This window comes from Temnothorax nylanderi, unplaced genomic scaffold (genome assembly GCF_030848795.1).
Source record: "Temnothorax nylanderi isolate EJ_2023f unplaced genomic scaffold, tnyl_v1.0 TNYL_tig0991_pilon, whole genome shotgun sequence".
NCBI classification, from domain to species: domain Eukaryota; kingdom Metazoa; phylum Arthropoda; class Insecta; order Hymenoptera; family Formicidae; genus Temnothorax; species Temnothorax nylanderi.
Genome location: NW_027250053.1, coordinates 16,211 through 41,245, shown reverse-complemented (window position 1 = coordinate 41,245; position 25,035 = coordinate 16,211). Strand labels below are relative to the sequence as shown.

The window sequence follows — 25,035 nt, the reverse complement described above, 5'->3', positions numbered from 1 at the left end:
GAATGAGAAACGACGATCGATCTTCCCACGGGAAGAATCGAGGAAGCCAGTCGATTGATCGCTCGCGGCTCGAGCGTTGCATTTCCCCGCGGAGCGGCGAGCGGCGTCAGTTGGCAATGCGCTTGTTACCGCTCGTTACCGACGCGTTGTGTGCAATGGTGGACGAGGTCCGCGAAGACCGCTCGTGCGCGCCATCGAGCTACCGAATATTCCGGCTGTTTCCCCGATAAGTACGACGGAATCGCTCGCCGCCAGTGGCCGGTCGTCGCGTCTCGCTCGTCACGAGCGTCAGGTCGCGGATACTCGTCGCTTCGCTCAGCGTCGCTCGATCGTGCCACAGTGATATCTTGCCGCGCCGTTTTTCGTTCGTTTTGACGCAGGTTTCACCGCGAGAGGATACGGAGGCGACGGCAGCGGGTGAGGAGGCGGGAGAGAGACCGAGAATCGCGCGCGCGCGCACCGAGAAGCGCCTTCCCTTTTCTCCCGTGCCCCCCGCCCGAATCGACGTCGACGACGCCGCCGCCGCCGCCGATTAATCTCGAGATTATCGAATCCGCGAAGTCGATATTGTCGCGATATGAGCGGAGGGCGTCGCGAGCGCGTATCCGCCCGGGTCGCGGCGCGTCGCTGAATCGTCGCTCTAGCGTCCACGTTGTCGGTGGCCGTAAACACCGCGTATACGTAAATACGGACGTGCACGCACACGGCGCGCGTCGTCTCTCTGTACGTGTGTACGTGTTGCGCGCCGCTGGGACACACACACACACACACACCGTTCTCGTAGCGGCGAGTCTCGGCGCCTCCGGAGTTGGTTTCCGACCCGCGGCTTTTCTCGCGAATCGAAGGTGCGGAGGAACGCGTGCGCGCGCGAACGAGCGAGACGGCCCCGCTGTTGCCGATCGCCGGCTCGAGAGACGTCGCGGCACCGTGTTCCGAGCCGATACGAGTGCGCGCGCGAGGAGCTCGCCGCCGCCACCGTGAAACGGCGCCCTCGGAGAGGTTAGAATCGGGACGTCCGGCCTCGAGAACGGCGCGGCTCGAGCGGCCCGCGGAAGCGGTGGATTTCGCGCGAGTGTCGGGAGACTTTCGAGGATCGCCTTGGTCGTCGACGACGGCCGTCGCGACGGACAAACACGGGCCGCGGTTTCTGTGATAAAGGAGGGGACGCCCGCGTACGTTCGCCGAGCGTCGGGCTCTACGGTCGACTGGTCGAGTGTTCGGCGACGACAATAACGACATCAACGACGGCGAAAACAACGGTGGTGATACTGGTGGTGTAGGACGATCGCGCGGGATGAAAAAATGATGTGATCGACGGTCATCATGGCGGCACCCATGCTAAAGTGGAAGCGGATCGCGAATCCGACCGGGCCCCAGCCGCGACCCAGGCATGGCCACCGGGCGGTCGCCATCAAGGATCTCATGGTTGTTTTCGGCGGCGGGAACGAGGGCATCGTCGACGAGTTACATGTGTACAACACAGGTGAGTTAACGCCGCTCGAGCATACTCGTGTGTTACGCCGCCGCCGTGCCGTGCGTCCCTTGCCGTGCGCCGCGCCGTACCTGGCGATTCCCGCGAACCAATATGGCGGCATACGTTGACAAGACGGTGACCGGCCGGATCCGGAGCCGAACGCGCCGATTCCGCGTCCCGAACGGGACGCCCGGCGACCGGGCCCGGCGTTCGCCGTCGGGCTCGATCGCGCGGCGTCCTCACGCCCGCGAGACGAGCGCTCGGGCCCCGACGGACCCGCGAAATCGTCGCGGTCTGTCATTCTACATGTTTATACGCGCGGGAGCGGCCATTGCTGTCTCCAACGAGCCCCCTCCCTCGCTCCGCCCGCGTCCCCCCTCCCCCCGCCACGATGCACCGCGCCGAGTTTCCCGTCATTCCACGTTCGCGCTCCTCCGCCTTTTCTTTCTCCTTTTTCCTTTCGTTCTCGTTCCTTCTCTCCGCCCTTCATCCGCCTCCCGCACGCGTCCGCTCGTACATTATTATCTTTCTCGCGCTACGTCGCCGACCGACGTGCGCCGGCGCGCGCCGCTGCGCGCATTTCGAGCCCGATTTCGAAATGTTTGGCCTCGCGCGCGAGCTCGCCATGGTAACAGCCGGAATGCATATGGTCTCTTCCTCGTAGCTGCGCGTGTTTTTCCTCGACTTATCTCTTTCCCCATTTTTCCTTCGTCGCTCGAACGAATTTTTTCCCGAGTTCAGAATATAATAGACTGCGACTAAAAATAACTCGTCAGATTTATTGTTTCTTACCGCTGTACTACATTGCACTTTCTGCATTATTTAAAATGAGATTAGCACGTATCTAAACATCAGAGAGAAAGGGAAAGGAGATGCAACGCTCGAATAGCGCAGTTGGAAAGAGCAGATCCTATGGTCTTATTGTTTGTTAATCTCAAGATTCCAACCATTGACGTAAAGATAATCTTATCAAACGATGAATCCTGCTTTATGTTTCATTAAAAATTTATTTATCGAAACAAAATCACATGTTCTAATTACAAAATGTTTATAGAGTTGAAAAGATATCTCACGTATGCAAATTTCTTATTATGCATTAAATTATGCATATTAAATTAATGTTATCAAGAGACATTAACATACATTTTATTTAAATTAGATACAATTTTGCTTGATTAAATTACTTTCATGAAATACTTGTGTAATTATATATAATGTATAAAAATGTAAAATAACACATATTTATATATAAAGAATTATATATTATCTTTTACATATCTTTTATAATTACAAATATATATCACATATTGATACACTAATAATCAAAACAGGAGAAAAGAATTTTTTGCACTTTGCATTGCATTAAAACATTATTTATATAAGATAGAAAAGTATAACTCTCTATGCATATAAATATTGCATCTAATTTTGCATCAAGATATTTATATAAGGTATATCTTTGCAGCAACGAATCAATGGTTCGTGCCATCTACAAAGGGAGACATTCCGCCAGGCTGTGCAGCATATGGCTTTGTTGTCGATGGCACACGTATTTTTGTCTTCGGTGGAATGGTAGAGTATGGCAAATATTCTAACGAGCTGTATGAATTACAAGCGAGTCGGTGGGAGTGGAAGCGTTTGAGGCCAAAGCCACCTAAGCACGAGCCCCCGCCGTGCCCACGATTAGGGCATAGTTTCACCCTCATTGGTAATAGGGTCTTCCTTTTTGGGGGTCTGGCGAATGAAAGTGACGATCCGAAAAGTAATATTCCGAGATATTTAAACGATTTGTACACGCTCGAACTCCTTCCTAATGGCCAAACAGCCTGGGATGTGCCGCAAACGCACGGACACGCGCCACCTCCTAGAGAATCCCATACTGGAGTGGCGTACACTGATCGTACCACAGGCAAATCTTGGCTGGTGATATACGGTGGCATGAGCGGTTGCCGTCTAGGTGATTTATGGTTCCTCGATGTTGATTCAATGACTTGGAACAAGCCAGTGGTTCATGGACCTACCCCTCTACCACGATCGCTTCATACTGCCACTCTAATCGGTCATCGAATGTATGTGTTTGGGGGATGGGTGCCATTAGTCGTTGATGACGTTAAAGTCGCGTCACACGAGAAAGAATGGAAATGCACAAGCACGCTAGCATGCTTGAATCTAGGTAAGTTCGTCTTTTTTTTCCTTTAATAATGATCTAGAATTATTAAACTTAAAAAAATATATATGTATGAAAAACAAAAAGAGTAACTTTGTTATAATATATATATATATGATTAGTATACTATTCAAATATTATACTGTTAATTTTAATAATCAGTTGGATAAACTTTGATAATAAGTTCTTCTCCAAGAACAAGCATTAAAATCAAATGTTATTATTTTAGAAACGCTTACGTGGGAGCAACTAACCGTTGATTCCTTGGAGGAAAATGTTCCTCGTGCTCGTGCTGGTCATTGTGCTGTTGGTGTACACAGTAGACTTTACGTATGGTCTGGTAGAGATGGCTATCGCAAAGCTTGGAACAACCAGGTTAGGGTTAGTTATGATGGCATGGCTTTCGATTAGATGAAATATTGTTGTGCTAACAATATGATTCTTCATTCGGTTTAGGTGTGTTGTAAAGATCTGTGGTATCTTGAAGTCAGTAAGCCAGCGGCACCTTCCAGAGTTCAGTTGGTCAGAGCTTCCACGCAAACATTGGAAGTCAGCTGGACAGCAAGCCCGTCCGCGCAATATTATATCCTTCAAATACAAAAGTATGACATGCCACCGGTAGCGGCGACCGCTACCTTCTCTTCAGTGAGCGCACCGACGCCGACTGCGCCTATCGTCAGTACTCCTATTGCGGTAACAACCTCTGCGATGGTGGCGTCTCCCGCGACAGTACCTATCACATCTCCGCCTGTGACTACTGTCGCTGCTCTTCCTCCGACTACACCTCCTGTTGCCGCTGCCGCTAGAGCATCTGTAGCGACAGCTGTGGCAACGGCAGTGGCAACTCCATTGCGAGTCCAAAGTGCGAGCCCCGTGCAGAAACCAGTACCGTCGCAAGTGGTGCAGAAGCCCTCGAGTCCTATGACCCCGAGAGTCGCGACCGGCAACGTTATACGTATCCGATCTCCTCTGGTCACTACCACAGCAACAGTGGCTGCAGCGACGGCGGTTGCAGCTGCTACCACTGAGCAACAACAAACAACTGCAACTGCTACTACTACGATTACAACTGCAGCTGGTCAAACGCCCGCTGCTATGTCTGGAATCGCTGCTTTGGCCGCGGCAGCAGCAGCCACCCCGAAGATCACTATGAACAATGTCTCGATCGTGCCACAGACCGCAGTCGCAGCTGCGACCGCAACCAACACCATCAGGATGAAGAACGTTCAACCAGGTCAGCAGATACGTTTTGCCGCGCCCGGCGCTACAGTATTGCGCACTGCCTCGCCACAACAGAGCAAGCAAATCATACTGCAAAAGCCTGGCCAAAATATACCCGGTCAGCCGCAGATCGTGCATCTTGTGAAGACCGGACAAGGCATGATGGCCACAGTACCCAAGATGAGCCTTATTCCTGGCAAAGGTGTCCAAGCAACCGGCGCAAAACCTCTCAATCAGGGACCGACAATATTGCGGTTGGTAAATCCTAACACGGTTGCGGGATCAAAAATCCTTACGACTATGAAGACATCCAACTTAGTGACGATGAGCAAAGGACAGAACATTACGGGCAAGCAAACCATAATGATTACTAAGCCGACGGGAAACAGTGGTCTAGTCGGAAGAACCAATCAGTTCATCGTGGTCACCACAGGCTCTGGTCTAAGAGCTGTACAAGCTGTAACAACATCGCAAGCTGGTACAGGACAAGGAGCTACTCCCGTAGCTACTCCTGTAAACGTCTTGCCGTTGTCAGCTACCAATCACGTCACGAATCAGCAAGGTGTCAAGATGATTGTTGTTTCCTCCGGGGCAATGGGTGGTGGAACTGCTGGCAAGCCGTTAACTATCACGGTTCCGGGGCAAGGCGGTGTACCAAAGACAGTGACAATTGCTGCAAAGAGCGGTACGCAAACCATCTTCAATACTAGCAAGAATCAACTCGTTACCGTGCCGCAGATACAAAAGACGCCTGTAAGTGTGTAACAAGAAACATTTATGAACTTTTTTTTTTACAAGATATAAATTGAAAATATTGAAACTTGCTTATCAAATTATAGGAAGCGGTAGCAGTATCTGGAAAGCCAGTGACTTTACAAATGCCCGCGGGTATAAGTGCAAAGACGGTAACGCTTTTGCCAACAAGTAGTAGTTCCATAGTAACTACTTCTAGCGCATCAGATTCAATAGATACTAGCAAAATGCTGTTTGTTTCTTCGCAAAAACAACCTTCAGCCTCCCTAGGTAGGTAAAATTATGTTTTGATATATAACATAAAAGCCACTTGCGACGTTAACTTACACGATAAAATGATATTTCAGCATCTACTTCTGACGGTCCTGCTACTACTGATGCTGCATTAGCTGCATTGGCAGCAGAGGCTGGTCTGATAGATCCAGTCCAGGAACCATCTGGTGGTTTATCATTCATGGTAGCTACAGATGATGGTGCTGGCGGCGACGATAAAATGGAGGATAGCTGTAACGGTAACGAGGCGACCACAGCGGCCGCTCTAGTTTCTCAGATGGGTGCAGGAGAACCGATGCAAGTCGACGGCGACGGAAACTTCGTACTTCCGCAAGTAGATGGTCCGATAGATGATCTCTTACTGGAAGGTGAAGAAAAAATGGACGTAGATGAAGAGCCAGCTTCAGAAAATGCCAGCGAATCGGCTGGCACTGAATCGGCGGCGATAACGGAACAAAACGTTAATAAATCTGAAAATATTCAGGCAGAGGATTCGGCCGTAAAAGAGGAAATTGACATAAAGGATGAAGAAGAAAAAGCGAAAACAGCCGACCTTCCCGAATCGATCACCACCAGTCAAACCAAAAAAGCTGAAGACGTTGATAATCCACCAGTTGGTGACAAAGTACCTATGGAAACTGACGACAATGATGCAGAGTTACCAAGTGAAAAAGAGGTAAAGGAACCAATAGTCAATGACGTAATAAAATCCGAGTTGCCTTTAGTACAATCATCCGCGGAGGCTTCATCTGAACACACGCCTCCAGCGGACGTCGCGAATTCGGCAATGGAAATTGACGGAACTCAGCAAGATGAGAACAGCCAGGTGAAAGATGTAAAGAATAAATCGTTTTCTGAGGACGAAAAACCGCTAATTACTGAAGATTTACTTACCGAAGATACGGAAGCATCGCATCCTCCCCAAAGCGATACTCCTAAAGTTGAGAAGATGAAAGAAGAAACTGCAGAACTGGAAACTGATCTTCCAACCAAAAGTTCTCCTGTAAAATCGAATGACACCGATGAACCGGCGATCACTGATAACAGTACATCGCCTCCGACAGATAATGTAACGGTCCCCACTGTTACACCAAGCGTCCAAATGAAATCGGAACCGAACGATGAATCTACGAAACCTACGCCACCTACGGAACAGGTTAAATTGCCGGATTTGCCCGTATCATCGATCAATGGTGTCGCCGCACCTCTCGAGAAGGAAATGGAAAAAGTACATACTCCCGTAAAAATGGAAATAAAAGATGACTTCGCTGTTCAAAAGCGAGAAAATCAGAAACAGGAAAAAATCAACGATGTCAGATCAGAAACTGGAGATGATTCGACAGCGTTGACAACATTGGCTACTGCTGCTTTAGGATCGGCAGAGCCAACGATAAAAGTTAAAAATGAACCGGTAAATTCTATTAATTTTCTATATCGTTTACTATTACATCAAATGAAATACAAACGTTGTCATTCGCTAATATTTTTACAGAGCGAAGAGGAGAAAAAAGAGGCAGAATGGTATGACGTGGGAGTGATAAAAGGAACTAGTTTTACCGTTCAACATTATTATCTTCCTGACGATGAGCCGTTAGATATAACGCAATCTTTGACAATGGATGTTTTTAAAGGACGAGCTAAAATAGCGTTAGAACCCGGTACTGCCTACAAATTTAGAGTTGCCGCTGTGAATAGTTGTGGACGAAGTGCCTGGAGCGAGGTAACAAATCCAATTCCATATCTTGCGATGTTATTTAGTAAGAAGATGATTCTTCAACAAATAAAAGATAAAATCTGCTTGATTGTGAATTCTCATTTTCGTTGTAGGTAGCGGCATTCAAGACGTGTCTTCCGGGATTCCCGGGTGCACCGAGCGCTATAAAGATATCAAAATCCGTGGACGGCGCACAAATTTCTTGGGAACCGCCGCCTAGCAACGTTGGACCCATTCTCGAGTATTCCGTCTACCTGGCAGTGCGAAGTACCGCGTTGAACAATGACGGAGAACCAAAAACAGTTGTGTCGAATCCAAATCAATTAGCTTTTATTAGAGTTTATTGCGGTTCGAGTAATTCTTGTTCGGTGAACAATAGTGCCCTTAATGCCGCTCACGTGGACACCACTACGAAACCGGCCATAATCTTTAGAATAGCAGCACGAAACGACAAAGGATATGGACCAGCCACTCAAGTCAGGTGGTTGCAAGGTGAGTTACGCGATTTGTCTGATTTGAATGATTTTTTCAAAGGGATACATCTGAACAAACACTTAATTATTAGCAGATCCAACTACTGCAGTGAAAAATAATCCGCAAGTGAAGAGACCCGCCAATACAACAGACCTACGTTCGCAAGTGACTTCCCCACAGAAGAAAATGAAAATGGAACCATCTAGTGATAATTTCTCGTGAGCCTGTTCTCTCCCTGGCCTCGTACAGCCGAAACTCCCATGAGCAACGCTACTCATTATTTAATTTCTATATGCCTAACAACGATAATGAAATCAATGTATTACCAGCTAAACGACGTGATGAACAAGTAAACGAAAAATATGAACGTGCGATAAGAAACGACGAGAAAAAAAGGGGGAGAGAGAGAGAGAGAGAGAGAGCGAAGAGGTATCCGTAGACTTAAGTTTATGGGCACGGTTACACCCTGCATTTAGGCCGCGGCCTAAATTCAGGGTGTAAACGTAGCCTGTGTAAGGATTGGGGAAGAAAAGTATTTTTAGTGTTCAGTATGTGAACGTCAACTTTATGTACCGTGTTTCTTACTCACTGTCATCCCATTTTTTCGTAAGAGTGCGCGAGAATCTTCTTTGTAAAAAGTACCGTTAATAAATGGCGACATGGTTATTTTTTTGCAGTTAAGTAAGTTTTTCCATGTTTATAGCGTTTTCTAACGGACGGTACGACATATCGCATCTAAATGCTCATACTTGCATCACGTAAAATCGCGATTAACACGTTCGCGCTTTTATGATTTCCTCGTTATCTGACAATCGATTAGTTTGATGAGTATGAGGTGTTATATGGGAATGAATAACCGAACAGGATTCATATTCGATATTTTACATATTTGTTTAAACAATTATACATATATATATATATATATATGTATATATTCGAGAAAGATCTATTTTAAACATCTAAATTCTTTATAATATATTTATCATTAACGGAGTATCTGCAATTCTTTTTGCATTCACTACTGTACGCGGAGAAAGCTCGCTTTTGAGATATAGGTTATTTAGTGTACATACAATTCTTGCACTGAGAAAAATGTGTTTATCATATTCTGAGGTAATAAAATAAATACTTTTTGATAAGGTAGAATAATTGGGAGATATATATATTGTCTAACCTTAATTAGTCTCCTATTTCAATCTGCTCGTTTATGTTTCAGTTTCACATAGTAAGGGAAGCTTTTATTGTGTCATCGATCCAGTTTTAAACGTGACAATCGGTGCTATACATTATTCCGATACTTTTGTTACTGCCAAATGCGACAGGAATACGTTATCGATACTAGAAAGCAACTCGTAATGTAAAATTACCTATTAAACATGTGTAATACTAAGTTACTTCTTGTATGCTTTTTTCAAACAATTGCAACGATGCAGAGATATTTTGTATAATATTTATATTAAATGAATTACTACATGTAATTAATGAATATCTCTAAGGATCGGGCACTAGGATGGTTATTGATATTTTAGTGGATAAAAGAAAACTCCATGGAAAGTTAAGGATATTTTTAGACAGCAACGAAACAATGGTTTTAATATTGATATATCTGAATAACAGTAGGCTGTATGTCCTTAACGTAAATTCTAATCTTTCATAGCGCTAAGGCAAGTAAATAGCAAATAATTGGAAGATTAATGTGCGAAGGAAAGGTAAGAGAGAAACATACGTTGTCACATTAAAGGGAGATATGTAACACTCCACACTTTCTTTGAGCATAATATTATATTTTAATCAAAATACTGTATAAGCTTTTCGAATCAATCGAAAAAAGTTGATTACAGAAGCTGTCGGCAGTCTCGCTTCTCTCAGTTGACTATGTTGAAGCTGCAATAATTTAAGCGCATATTTTTATTTTAGATTATCCATATACATATGCTTTTCGTTATCCATTTATAGCATAAGCAAGGTAGAACACCATCTACTAACACAGCGTTCCAAACGCTCAATCTGTTATATTAAAGTTTTGCGTTTACAAAGTTTACTTTACTAGGAAATCTGTATATTATAGAAAGATTATCTCCAACCACGAGAGTACTCTCGTGGTACCAATGAACTTTACATTAAATGTACAATTGCAATTGTTTATCTTTTACATGGGTTCTTATACCCGACATTTTTAGAAGCATTGCCTGGAAATACAGATGAAGATATAATGTATAATAATATAAATGGGATAACTAAATGTGGTATATACTTTCAAATGAATTATTTTAATATGGTTCTTCTTGTTGATCCTCTAAAAAACGAGAGAAAAGAGAAACGACTGTCTCTGTACTATTAATGATCAACAAGAAGTTATCTTCTGTATAATTTTATTTGTATATTTTGTTAACAGGAGATGACGCTAATCTGTATCTGTGTACACAAGCCTTGTGCATAAAAATATCTTGGAATTGTCACTACTACCACGCGTCTCACCGGTATCCCTTTCTTTGTAAATCGCCTGCTACCACTGCATTTATACTCTTCACCGAAGTATGTCGTGCAAATAAATATAGATAAATTTCTTATACAATATACAATTTTTACCTTCATTACACTTTCTGTGCTTTATACGTATGCAAGAGTGTAATTGTGAGCACTTAAAAAAATGTATTTTAATATTCTGTTCTTTTAAACTTTTTAAGTATCGTATATATCTTTTAAAGTCATATACATATAGTATGTTTTAAAATCGAGCAAAAGTTTATTTGACTTTAATCATTTTCCATACACTAAAGGCTAAAACATCTTTTTATGAATTTGCAAGTTTTGTACTTTGTTTTTTCTTTGAGTATAAAAATACCGAAAATTATTAACAGCGATAACAAAAGAAATATAATAAAAGACACGTAACAAAATTATTATTACAGTTATTGGTGTAGCCTCGGAATATTTCGCATGTTATCTTTTCGAAAAATACGTCTTGTTTGGCAGTAACGAAAGCATACATATTCATTTAATTCCTGTCTCATTTTATTCGAGCAGAACTGTTATAAATTAAGAATGAAAAAAGAATAGAATCATTACATTTACTTTCGATATCAATAATTTAAAAAATCATGCTACTTTCAAGATTAGTAATGCGATAGACAACGCATATTAAGTTGGGCAAAGTTAATTAGATCTTTAATAATTTAGATATCGTTTCTAAATTAATTTTTTCATTATCAAGATAAATTCTTTTTTCAATTGTCGCCATTTATAATTTATTGAAAGATACCGATTGACAAATGGATAATTTATTTATCTACCATATCTTATTTTTGTATACCGATTGAAAAGATTCTCAATCTAAACTAATCTGCTGTACGAGAGACCAAAAGATTCAATGTCAGTTTCGGACCATCATTTTCCTATAAATCCTTTTTCTATACTAAACCTTAATCGTATATTTAAACATGCGCATGATTAGTACGAGAAAATAGTAAAATACCGACGAGGAGATTATGGTGAAAGTGATTTAGGCGCAATATAATAGGATAATGAGAGGTTGCGATAATATTTCGACGATGACGGATATAATTTGGCGCGTCGTGGATAATGTGTGCTAAATGGATGATATTTCACTGCATGAAACCTGCAGTGATATTAAGCGGATTTGTATTTTTTGATAAGGATCCCCTGGTTCGATGTACACATGTCGCCGGACAAGATTAGTATACTCCCGAGTATCTAATCAATTTATAATACATCACACGACGAAAGTTTCGCAATATGTAATAATGAGTATATAACTATACCATTTTATAATAAGCCACAACTGTGTAAATTGGAATGATGCGTGCGAGAGGAATTGTAAGAGGATGTGTCGAGCATACGTATATGAAATCGAATATACGTAACGAGTTAAAAGTAAGGAAGCGAAGATTGTAATTGTTAATTACGTCCTTTCTCTCTCGTACACGTCTTCTAAGGATTTACATTGAATCACACTGTAAATAAGTCCTTCACGTTAGATAATATCACGGATATCGCTGTATTTATATGGAATTAGCGTGCCTAATCGCAGACCCGATGTACGTGTGAAAGAAAAATCTTTGATTAACACTATATAATTGTACACTGAAAATTGTATTTGTATAAAGGTCCCGTTCCATGCTTGCCTTTCCATTTTTCCGTTGTATAACGATGAAAATACAAAACAATAACGTTAGAGAATCGGTAGCATTCGAAATGAAAAAGAATCTCTACATCCGATATATTTTTTACGTCGTTTTTTATATCTTCTTAATATAAGAGCATAAAAAATATTCGTACTATTTAAAAATGTATGTTGCGTTGTAAGTTAATTAATACAACATTATTAAGTAGGGTCTGCGATTGACAACAGGAGAATTAAGACGCATGGTTAGCCTAAGAGCGAATTGCTTTTTCATTGATGAATCATTTTTACATCTATATGGAAGAGACATCAAATATCTATTTGTTTGTCTAACACGATGGCTTCGCAGATTATTTTTAGAACTGATTAGTGCAATATTTTCCAACTGCAGAGTCTAGACAGGAAATACCGTCGCTTTTATTGCACGAATTTAATACCACAATGTGCACACTCTCACTGTAAATGCGTCGCAATTTTTACAATTGCGTGTGTAGCACGAGTGCTACCGATCACTGACAATAAATCATTTCAAAAAGAAATTGAATTTGTCGATAGCAAGTACGTTTGCTTTCAATTCGCGGACTTTCACTAAAAAAAATTTGTCAAAAAGATCAAATCACTCGTCTGTAACGATATAAACCATGTGTTTTCAAAATTAAAATTAAATTAAATTACTTTAAATCTTTGCCATTCGATTTACCTATAACTACGTCTTGCGATTATTTCGATCAGGTAAATCGGTCTCTTCCTCGCAGGTAAATAAGGAGATAATGTAACGACCTCGGCTCATGTTTCCCAGAAGTATCGGTATAATCAAGTTTGAAAAATACGGGTTACGACAAGTGATCCTTAAACGATCCCAGCGTCTGGCACTTGACACGCAATGACGCTAAAAACACAGGAAAAGCCATTAAATTTACGATATATTTTATTTCTCTTCGAATATATAGCCGAGTATATTGTCAAGTAAAGAATGTGAAAGACGATAAATGAAAACGATGCGCATGCAATCGGTTTGTTCACTTTCGAAACAGCCTTCACGCGATTCCAACGCATTACGAAGCATTGATACAAAGTGCATCGCTATGAATAAAATAATAATACCGGATGTTCCGAAAGTGGTGATCGTTTTCCGCTTGGAAGAAAAGAATAATATACATTGCGCCCTGATACATTTATTAATTTTTAATAATGATTACGACTTGATTTACTTGAACTGTATAATTTAATTAGTATCATTCAATTGTGTAATTTTAATTATTATGTAAGATGTAAAATTAGCGAAAAAATAAAATCAAACACGAATAAATTAAATATGTCCTAAAATTGGTGGAGATATTCTCGTGTTCTCTTTTACTAATTTGGATATATTTTATATGATAAGCAATATTAATAATCGAAAATATAAAAAATATAAATCAAGTCCACAATTATTAAAAATGATTATAAGCAATCGGCTCGGATCACAAACGCTATTAATCTTCTCGTGTCAGATGATCGATAGAAATTTCTGAATGCGCGTCGAATTTCCATTTTTCTAAGGTTTTACGAAATCAAAAAGTAAATCGACAAAACTGATTAGACTCGATAAGAAAAGAAATACTGCATAAATGACTAGCAAACAAGTCTATTACTATATATAAATAAGCGTCAGAACAGTTTCGATCGCTGCGAAAAGTGCATCGCGAGAGCGGGAATGCGTTTTATCGGACCGGTGTTACTGGTTGCGATCTCGCGCTCGTCGAGAGATAATAAGCGAACAAACGACGAGTCGCGCGTCAGTCCCATCCTGTTCACAGACGGGGACTGCTCGCAACCGATGATATACGATCGATTGTCCTCAACTCTGTGTTAATTAGTTGATTAGAAAGAACCGCGCGCCGTAAATCCGGTTGTACGATCCCGTTGATTTTTGTTTTCTCATCGAGACCGTGATATATTTTCTGTTCGCTCTAATCGGCTATGAATTCTCTTCGATGGAACGGCGTTAAGTAAATATATATGTTATATATAATATATAATTAAGAGGACTGAATAAACGCGGTGTTTTTGTACATATGTCGCTTGTAGATGTTCACCTGTGCTCGTCTGCTGAAATTCCACCTTGCGTGATACTGCAATTTAAAGGTATTGGCATTAGAATGTATTATAATTTAGACACTTTTAATTAAGACATTAATTGTATGACATTCAAGTCAAAACTTAACAACTTTCTTACTTTATTTAATTTTCATGAATATAGAATTATAGATGTGGCATAATAAGGTGATTAATTAATTATTTTCAGCGATATTATGAAGTACATAAGAAATACGATTATGACTTTTGTTACTTATAAAAGAGGGTGTAAAGCAAAAAGACAATTTACCTTACAGCAGCGTTCAATCGATATTTTCATAGATTAATGTTTCTTTCACGTCGAATTAATTCAATCTGCTCCATATATTAGTAAAACTGCTCCAGTCACTTAAATTGCAAATAGTGCTGGTAGGTCGATATACACGATGTTTTCGTTGGGAATCGCGAAGGGAAAGGTAGCAAGGTCGTTTTCCTGATGCATATCCAGCGGATTTCACACAGCGCAATGATTCAGCATCTATAGAGGGGATAATAGGTCGTTAAACATCTAAACCATAAATAAATCCATCTCCATCAAGGATCTAGCAATCGATTGTATCACTTGCACGAAGCGTACGTTTCTCCATCATCGACAGTTATGTATAGAAATGGAGACAAGCACACTAAAAAGGTTCTCTCATAAAATCGATTTGCAATTTATCATCGTTGAAACGATTCCCTGCATTCACGAAGTGTCGTATCAAGATTTTTAATTAGTTTTTCGTATCGTTCATTATCGTTATACATTTAGGTTAGGAAGCAAATGTATAATTGCTTAGGGACACCGCTAATTTTGAAAATTTACTTTTTTTTATTTATATCGCGTAATTATGCCAAATGTGCGCTTATCATCAAGGTTACCCGTTGCCGTCGAGCTCCAATTTTCGCTATCATAGATGAAGCCGATCGATAGTTCGTAGCCGCTGACAAATAAGAGCGCCACGTCAATGGCGATTAAAATACAGGAAATGAAGGAAATTTTTGTCTTTTTATTTGAAATTAAATGAATTAAAAATGTAAGTATGGTAAACGAGTACTTCCGACAAACGGAAATAATGACTTGAATAGCGAGAGACGTCGATCGATCATTCGACGTTATCGCGTGAAGATCGGAAATTGTCAGTGCAGGTGTTCTAGAAATTTTTAACTAGAAATCGCGTATCGTCAATTGTCGATAAAAACGATAGACGTACGAAGTAAACTGACGAGAAAATACTTGTCGGCCTTGTCACCGTCTCTCGCGACATAAAGATTTTAATGAAAATTTTAGTTGGAATATAACAAAGCTCTGTGTGCGTTTAATTCCTGACAAATAAAGTCACGCACAAATTTCAGGTTTAATAATAAAAAAATAGCCAACGCTTGATATCGAAAAACGATGGCAGAAATACGTTATTCGATCGAATGCTCGAAGAGGAGATAGCATCCCGGAGATCCCATACATTTTTAATTGTATAATTTTAATGCGTCATTTCTGGGACACCCTGTATATACGTCTGTAAAAAGTAAAAAGGATCAGGAAACGCTGCTGTCGTATCGCTGCCGGTGCCGGCAGCGTATATCGGAGCACGCCCCCGTTGTAAAGTGCCTAAAATACGCGGTTTTCAAATGGTTATCATGCGAAAGCGTTCCTGAGAGAGGCGGGACGCAGAACGCAGCGCGTCGTCGACGACGTCGACGTGGAATTCGCCTCCTCGTCGCCCAACGAGAATCGCGTTCCACGGAGTGGGGTTACGGAACGGAGCGCGCCGCGGCCGCGGCTCACGTTTCACAAAAGAACGCGCGTGACACGTAGATTATTGTTTGCATGTGCACTGGCGATAACAGATCGGCGACAACTCGGCATATGTTCCGCTGAGCGAGAACCGGCATACGCGACACGAAAGCAAGAGTGATGGGAATCGACGGTATGAGGGTCGGCGGAGGCAGATGCCCGCCTCTCCTGGTCGGAGGACTCCTCCTGGCGTGCCTCATGCTCGTCTGCAGCTGGTGGACCCTGTCTTCCGAGAATCTGGACCTCATCAGGCAGATCGACGACCTGAACGAGCAGCTCAAGATAAGGTGAGAGCCAGCACCGTCGCTGCTCGCTGCGGGTTGCTTCACATCAAGCAAAATCTACTGTATACCCTGAATTTTGTTAACCACTATCTCTGTGACGAGTGACAGTTGTCAGTCATACATAATTAAGTTGTGGTCATTGTGGTTACCAAAGAGTTATGTCACCATGCCACTTAAATGTTTATAATGAACGTGGCTGTTTGAAATATTGATGTCAGACCATTGCAGAAACATTGCGAGTTTTCACTCTTTTGGATTATGATTGTTATATAATGTATAAAGCAATACACGTACATGTGAATTTCTTTTTCATGAAAATTTTGGCTTGTGGCTTACTTGTACAATGCATGTTTATAATATCAGCATTGCCAGATTCTGTTTTTAGGTTGTTATTCATTGTAATGTATAAAAATGTTTGACACAATTTCAAATCTCGTTCTAACGAAGAAATGAATTTCTCCTTTCAGTGCTGAAGAAAGAGATCAGTGCGTAACATTGCGTGGTAATTTGGAGCAAAGGTTTAAACATACGGAAGATGAGTTGGCTTCCTTGCACGTCCGCTTGGAACAGCAGATGGATTTTAAAAAGAGAAATGAGGAGCTCGAGGATTCAGTTACTATGTGTAAAAGTGAACTAGACTCGTTGAACAAACTGGATGCCACGAAAACTGCAACGTTAGAAACATTGAGATTAGAAAAGGCCACCATTAATACTCAATTAGATGCAAAGCGGGATGAAAATAAAAAACTTCAAGAGGAAGTAGATAGGGTATGAACTTTTTATTTAATAGTATTTATGTAAAATTGAGGGTGATTTGAAAAATGTATTAAAAAAGGTTCATGGTTATTTTACAGCTGAAAGGAGAAGTAGATCAAATCAAGCTTAGTTGTAATTCACCACCTGAGAAGAAAGAAACTCCAAATCTCCAGCCACGTAAGTTATAATTATTTTTATTACAAATTTCGTTTGACACATGTTCCGAGTTTTCTATTATGATAAATAACCGCATTCGAGTGTTTGTCGAAATTAATTCTTTACGTAGTTTATTTAATATACAAGAAATATCTGCAGTGTATTACCATGATTGTACGAATGAAGACATTTGCTAATTTAGATTGCTAATTGCACCCTGCTTTAACGGCGGGAAGAAAATACCCTCCAATTTTATCTTGTTTTCAAATCTCGTCAATATTCCCATTAAGTTCTAACTGCGATTGGGCTGCTCACGCAAGAATTAATGCGACTACAAGCTCGTTCCCCTTGCACATTTTTGACTGACTCAGTATTATAAGATATTGTCGGGATTTGCTGATCTAGCAACGACAGTGGTCATTAACAAGTCTCAGTTGCATCCTGTACCGGAGTCTGCTGTAAGAATAGCCGTAGCTGGTCAGCGAGGTTTGAAGTTCCACGGAATTCCGATCCTACCAACAGACCCACCTGGTGCTGTGCGCCAAACTCCTCGTTTCTCAGTGACTATGTTGAAGAAAGGTAGTGATACCTTTCTCCGTCCTCGGGGCGAGAGAATGCTGCCACAGACATGAAATTAAAAGTTTGCAGTAGATTTGTACATAATTCACATTTTCATACATCTGTGACTAAAGCTCTATTAAGGACAACCCCACTGTATCGCTTCTGACTAAGCTGTAGATCGTGCTCGGCCCTTCGGGTGCATTCTAATGATATATAAACTATTATTTCCCTAATATCGAACGCTGAAACTTTCACATACGAAAAAGACTGTTTTAGTATTGTAACACAAAATTGTCTTCATAAAATAAAAATGTAATAGTTAACTTCCTTATATTTTACAAGATCTAATTTTGTACATATTAGAATAGTATAAAGTATTTATATAGCTTATACAGTTTATATGCTGAATAACACAGGCACAAGTTTTGATAGATGAGTCAATAGGTGCCATGCAATAATTTATTTTTCTATAAGAATTGTATTAAATTGTTATTTTAATTGTTTCAATATTAAACGCATTGTTCTTTTTTAGGCTAATTTTAAAGAAAAAGATAAAAATTAAATTATGTACAGTAAACCTTTATATAAAGAGTGGGGTGAAACAAGATTATATTATATTTATAACTAAGTTATGACAATTATCAAGTTTATGTAGTATATTTTGCGATTTATTTACAGCTTGTTGCAATATTGTATTTATAATAGAATCTTATGATTAAATAATATTGAAAGCATTTAATGTGAATTATAACTTTTGATTTGTATCTATAGAACTATATACAAACAATAAAAAATGTGATAAACTATATAACATTTTTAACTCTTTGCTAAAAATATCAAGCGTAAAATACGTTATAGTTATATCTATGGTAGGAGAAAAACATCTTACGTGTGCAACACTTTCAGCAAGACATTCCTGCTTCCAGGCTATACCAAAGAATTGGTTGCGGATAATAATTATTAATATTATTATAAAAACTTTGCAAAATTAATATTATTAAAAAACTAACGTATTATATATTAACATGCATGGAATATACAAATACTGATGGAACTTGCGTTAATAATTATTAGTTACTAACGCGTATATAATAATGATTCTCATTATATATACAGTTGTCATTTGCATATTCTGTACGACAAATAATAATTAAAATTTTTCAGAAATACATACGAACTTTTTACTTTAGTATAGTAACTTAGCTTACATGGCTTTCAGTTGATACGGAATCGAAAGCCAATGGAACATCAAATAATGCCGCAGAGCAGGATACCCTAGTTGCCAACGACTTGGACGATCCTGAAAATCGTGCACGTGGTAATTAGAACTTTAAAACATATCATTGCAAACGTTTAATTTTCACTTGCTGAAATGTTGCAAATTATAAAAGTCATGATGTCATGATATTCGTGTTCTTGTTATTACTTGTTCTTTTTACAAGTTTATTACAGTTTACTTTTTATAAAATTTTAATTAGATTACTTTTTTATTTTATTATTGCTACATATGTATTATTCTATTTCATGGAAAACTGGATTTTAAAACAATTGAAAAAGGACAATAAAACTAGCAATAATTTTTTTAAATTTTTTTAAATCATTTATGTAGATAACAATGGAGATGACATACAAAGCACAGAAGAAACTATGCTATTTCCAGACAATTATGAAGAAGAAGATAAAACGCAAGATGCCACAAAGAAACCTAGCGACAAAATTATATAGTATCACGCAATATAGTTTAGACATAAATAATGCAGTCTTGCAAAGCGCGAGCTACTTAGTTTAAAGTCTAGTTTAAAGTGTAGTTATAGATAAATATAAGTGATATTCTGATCGATCGCGAATAATGATCCTTTGACTATGATGAATCGTGTAAAATATTGTGCTCAATTGTATCGTACGCACACACACGCACGCACGCACACACACACACACACACACACACACGCACACGCACATACTTAATTGTTCGTGATACAAATATTTTTTATACGTTACTATCTTAAAAATATGTACTTTTTAAATATTTTTTTTTCTACAATACCGAAGATGAAACTACAAAATAATGTACGAATGTGCCAAAATAAGTTGGTCATTTTTTATATACATACGTTTGAGGCCATATGTGAAATCTCTACGTAATAAACGGATACTGTGATCATTGAGAGATCTGAAAATGAGTGCCAATAGTTATTACATTAGCAATTTTTAGACATAAGACGTGCTGCAATAATTTTCTGTCTTCTGATAAAGCATTTTGTATCACTTAAAGGAAATAGTGAAGCTGTATGCAATAAATTGTAAATGTTTTACATAAAAAGATGCGCCAAACTTTTAATCAAATAACTATACTTGTTTATTTTTCTTTGCCAGTTTTATTGCAGTCTTGTTGGATAGATAATGGACAATAAAAATTTTGATACAAAAAAGTATTACTGCGGCTTCCATCAAAGATAAAGACAGTTTAAGTTTGTAACAAATTTTTAATTATGAAAATTAGGCATGATATTAATTAATTATTTTAAAGTTTTATTTCTTTACATTCCTTATATCTTACTGTAAAATTATTTTATATCCATGATGTGAAATATATCAGTTTTGTATATCTTTGTGTTAGCACATATCTAAAATATACTCAGCTTACATAAAATTTCGTGATTTTATTGCAAAATCCCTACGGTTTACACTTATGTGATGTTCATTTGTACTATTGTGTAGTACAGCATCAAGTTTACTAAATACTTATTGAGTAAAAGATTACATGCGTTAGCTTGCCGTTCCTTTTTCTCAATATTTTATACATTATTAAAATTTGTTATGTAAATGAAATAAAAATATAACATCAAAGTGATCGTTGATTATCATATTGTCTTCGTAAATTATAAGTTATTGTTCCTTACATACTTGTCACTATGTTTTCCATTATGTTCTCTTATTATGTACGAGATCCATAATTTGTGTCGTATTATGTTTGAGGCTTATCTCTCTATTTGACAGCTAATTAATAAATGTCGTGATATATAAAATGACAACGTTACCTACATCTTTAATGACATGTAGCAATTTTTCTTTCTTACTAATTTTTTCTTTTTTATATATGGTGATGATGACTTTATTTCATTAATAGCTATTTCTGTTATTCATATTTTTAATTCTAAGACAATAATTATAATATTCTTTTACTGATATGAACGTATGAATATTTCATGTTTTAATGTCGCATTATGTAAATTTCTCTAAACATGCAGTATATATATATTGGTATATTTATTTTAATCGATACGGTCATTCTTTATGAATTATATATTGCAAAATCATTATCATAAATGCTGCCAATAATACTTATATTTGCTGCTACAAATAGTCACACTTGCTGTTATTACTATAAAATTAATTAATAGTACATGTCAATAACATAATATATATGTATATTATATGTACATACATTATATATGAACTTGCAATAACTGACTTCAACATAGAAAATGTTAAATTATACAAACATAATATTAAATAAATATTATAAAAATCTATTTCTCATTTAACAATATGTCTATGTCTCGTTTAACAGTATGGGTACGTTCTGTTTTATGCATGATGCGCATAATGCATCATTTATCCTTGTTGTTCATTGAATGTTAAACAAGGATAAGTGATGTATTAGGCGCATCATGCGTGAAACGGAACGCACCCACTATGTAATAATACACATATATGCATATACATTCACAATATTGTAATATGTAACAAAACATTCGAGAATTATTATAAAAAATTGTGCATTAATCGACGGGTTACCTATGATTAAAATAATATGTTAATATATTACAACGAAATATAAAATTTGACTAGGAAAAATTAAGTAACGACTAGATAATTAGTATGCGGATTTACGTCTTAATGATTGTTACATACTAAAATGATTGTTATTTTACAAATTTTTCATCACTAGTTCATGACTAAAAAATAATTAATGACTGATCAGATTGATTTTTAAAAATTATATAAAATTATATATATATGTATTTGACAAGCGCTGCATAGGATATTTATTGTAATTATTAAACTGCACTCGAATGCTCTTTGAATTAGAGTATAATATTTATATATATGAGCTTCGATTAAAGCCTACATGATATTTTTTCTGAGCTTTTGTGTTTGTACAGAAATAATATAATATTTACTTTTATTGCCAGTTCAATTATTTATGTCTATAGAAGACATATTTATCTGTTTCAATAGAGAAATGTCTTTTCGAGATATTTTAGAGATCATAAAATTTACGTTAATAATAATTAATAATACTAAATGTATAACAATTCTATATAAACTTTGCAACTTACTGCAACTTTTATAATTTATATAGCTCTCATTCATAATTTGTAGCAGCATAGTCTTTGATATATATTTACATTGAATTGAATTAAAATAAATAAAATTCAATTATTTTATATATATCCTTTTTAAAATTGCAGTTATTTATGTTGTAAAGCTTTTGCATAATATCTTGCATTTTTCTCTGCATTGCCAAGAATCACTTCTTGCTTTGCATTAACGTTTCATATACTTTTCTTTGGTCGCGTACGTTATGTAATATTAAACTAAAATTTGAACGTCGTCTACTATCAGAAAACTATTCATTACTATCAGGAAAATGATTCATTAGAGACTTGTGAAATATTTACTTATTTAAAGTTAGTTGCCTTAGGTTCCGTTATATTTATCGCCACTGATATTTTGTGAAACCTGACTTAAATAAACATTAACAGCCTTCGAGATAAATAAATGTCGCGGAAGAAATGGTCATTCTAGAAAACTGGAAGTCACAAGTATATGCTGTATCCTGTATCCTCTACAGGAAATGTAAATCTACTGTGTATCATGCTCTATGTTTCTTAAATTGAGCAGCACGAATGATTAATTCGAGATCTCAGGTCTAAGATGAGTACAAAGTGTGCGTTCCAGCCCGTTTGACAATTTCACTTTGCTCTATATTGAAAATACGTCCTGGGGTCAATGATAAGGCAGTGAAATTGTTAGTAAATTCGTCAGTCTCTAAACAAGGGTAACTATGCATCGCGTAAATTATAAAAAATTATGGGTAATATCTATTTCGTTGTGATCTGCTACGATATCACTCCCGTCATTGCTATCGTATGTCGGTTCAATGATCTCTCTAAAGAACTCATTATAAAAAACCAATTTTATGGAGCACGATGGGAAGCATGTCTCCTCCGTCGGAAAATGAAGGCGAATATCGAGCGAATTCGCCACCAACGGCTGCGCTTGCGATGTAAATTGCGGGATCTGTCCTTAGCGCGAATTTGCCTGATCAACGAGAAAAATGCATCGTCTATGAATTGTCTGAGAGCGGCGGATGTCTCGTAAAACGGACAACCGAGCTCCTCCGCCAGCGCCTTGCCTTCCTCCGTGGTCACCTAAAATAGCCGCCGAGAGTTCAATGTATGCGAGAAATCAATATTTCATTGTTCTTGCACGCCACGTGTATCGCGATGTATTCGCAATTTCTAATATCGGATATATCGTGGTCAACTCAACAGCATCTGATGTACCTTTCGATGATGCTGTAGATCAAACTTATTGCCGACCAGCACCAAAGGAATGTTCTCGTTGGCGCGCACACGTGATATTAGTTTCCTGTACTCCATTGTCTCTTGGAAGCTATGCCTATCCGTTACCGAGTAACATATCAAGAAGCCTTCGCCGCATCGCATGTATTGCTCACGCATTGCTGTGAATTCCACCTGTTTACAATAGTACACAGAGTCAGGATCCGTTCCCATTTGTTATACGAGAAATGAGAATGGATGAAGAACACATGTCAATATATCGTATATAATGTTGTAACCATTGTAATACGTATGAGTCTCGAACCTGTCCGGCTGTGTCCAAAATATCAAGGAGAGCTGCCTCGCCGTCGATTACCACTTGTGTCTGATATGAATCCTCTATGAATAAAAGAAAAACCATTGTTCTCTTCACATTAATCTCGAAAACTCAAATGTAGGCGTCAAATCTCTCGGACTCTGTATACATATGCATCTACAGTTTGCTTTCTACTAATATTTACGCCTGTACAGGAGAGTTAGCAAGTTCCAGTGTTCTTTGCATACAACGCGACTTACCTATCGTAGGATCGTGATAGTCCAGGAACCTGTGACTGACAAACTGCAAAGTGACAGCTGAAATGCAAGACATGTAATCATTACAATAGTATACACACTCAAACGTTTGAAACAGTTGGGGATACTCCGATAAATCAATCAGGTGACGGGTACCTGATTTGCCAACGCCGCCGTCGCCCAACACCACGATCTTGTACACCCTAGGTCTGCTCCTAGCGGACTGCGTTACCACCGGCACGTCGTCCTTGCCGTTGCAGGCGACGTTCTTGTCCTGTGGGATGCCAGCCGCCGTCGTCACCGCGGTCATCGTGGCGGCTGGTCGGCCGTGCATACCGGCGCGGCGTGTGTACGTACGTGCGTACGCACCCGACAGTCGACACACTTATCCTACGACGAGGCGGCCGCGTCGACTGGAGCTGGAGGCACCGAGGCACACTTGACCGCGCCGACCGCGCCGTATCGGAGCGCGACCGATTCAACGGACACACCCGTGTTGTTGCCGGCGGCTGCTGTGCGACGGACGTCGTAAACGACGTCGTGACTCATGTTTAACGCGCGGGAGAAGCACGTTGAGAGATTCAGGTCTTCGTGGTGCCGCGCAGCATGACTCGTCGTCGAGCGGCCGGGAGCCGGGAGTGCCGGGGCGCGCACTGATCAGTACCTATGCCACTGATCATCGCTGCGGGCGCCGAACTGCCCAACTCCGAAACTCCGAACTTGACAGATTCGCGGAGAACGTGAGACAGTCACGGGATCGAAAACACGCGCGTGCGTTCCGACATAGTTCTAAGCGCACTGGATGCTTGTCGTTTATATGTCTTTTAATAGCTAAACCGTGATATTTTGCCCTAATTGGGTCGGAAATCCACAATAAAAGGAAGGAAAACAATTTTAACATTTAATTGTGTCGATTTGAGTTGGTTCAATACCATATGCTTATCTAAAAAAAAAGTTGACGCGCATATGTGTCCTGAGTAACTTAAAAATATGTAAGCTTATATTATTTAATTTCTAATG

At 39.2% G+C, this 25,035-nt stretch overlaps 3 protein-coding genes and 1 long non-coding RNA gene across 9 annotated transcripts; 2 read left to right on the top strand and 2 right to left on the bottom strand.

The window, feature by feature from the left end:
- The first annotated feature begins 137 nt into the window (after positions 1 to 137).
- Hcf (Host cell factor) lies at positions 138 to 14,278 on the top strand. Of its 4 annotated transcripts, none has more exons than XM_071725403.1 (9): positions 138 to 1,483; positions 2,940 to 3,647; positions 3,871 to 4,022; positions 4,098 to 5,615; positions 5,702 to 5,885; positions 5,963 to 7,299; positions 7,381 to 7,608; positions 7,716 to 8,094; positions 8,168 to 14,278. In XM_071725403.1, the coding sequence occupies exons 1-9, from the start codon at positions 1,324 to 1,326 to the stop codon at positions 8,296 to 8,298; spliced, it is 4,797 nt and encodes a 1,598-aa protein (XP_071581504.1). In that variant the 5' UTR covers positions 138 to 1,323; the 3' UTR covers positions 8,299 to 14,278. The 4 variants fall into 4 exon arrangements, with proteins under 4 accessions (XP_071581504.1, XP_071581507.1, XP_071581506.1 ...); XM_071725406.1 differs by having other exon boundaries at positions 3,871 to 4,016; positions 8,171 to 10,651; XM_071725405.1 differs by having other exon boundaries at positions 3,871 to 4,016; positions 8,168 to 10,651.
- Positions 11,070 to 15,694, bottom strand: LOC139786249 (uncharacterized). The gene is made up of 3 exons (XR_011722229.1): positions 15,144 to 15,694; positions 14,589 to 14,816; positions 11,070 to 14,334 (listed from the first exon to the last, which is right to left on the bottom strand). It is a non-coding gene; the product is annotated as an uncharacterized lncRNA (long non-coding RNA).
- Positions 14,070 to 20,218, top strand: LOC139786247 (uncharacterized). Of its 3 annotated transcripts, none has more exons than XM_071725413.1 (8): positions 14,070 to 14,211; positions 14,291 to 14,347; positions 16,166 to 16,399; positions 16,864 to 17,164; positions 17,251 to 17,329; positions 17,714 to 17,887; positions 19,089 to 19,187; positions 19,530 to 20,218. In XM_071725413.1, exons 3-8 carry the CDS (start codon positions 16,233 to 16,235, stop codon positions 19,592 to 19,594), a joined length of 885 nt encoding a protein of 294 aa, XP_071581514.1. In that variant the 5' UTR covers positions 14,070 to 14,211; positions 14,291 to 14,347; positions 16,166 to 16,232; the 3' UTR covers positions 19,595 to 20,218. The 3 variants fall into 3 exon arrangements, with proteins under 3 accessions (XP_071581514.1, XP_071581512.1, XP_071581515.1); XM_071725411.1 differs by having other exon boundaries at positions 19,479 to 20,218; XM_071725414.1 differs by lacking the exon at positions 17,714 to 17,887 and having other exon boundaries at positions 19,479 to 20,218.
- On the bottom strand, positions 17,331 to 25,009 carry Ric (Ras-related protein interacting with calmodulin). Its single transcript, XM_071725415.1, has 5 exons — positions 24,172 to 25,009; positions 24,019 to 24,075; positions 23,768 to 23,841; positions 23,446 to 23,637; positions 17,331 to 23,310 (listed from the first exon to the last, which is right to left on the bottom strand). The coding sequence occupies exons 1-5, from the start codon at positions 24,347 to 24,349 to the stop codon at positions 23,077 to 23,079; spliced, it is 735 nt and encodes a 244-aa protein (XP_071581516.1). The 5' UTR covers positions 24,350 to 25,009; the 3' UTR covers positions 17,331 to 23,076.
- Positions 25,010 to 25,035: the final 26 nt, after the last annotated feature.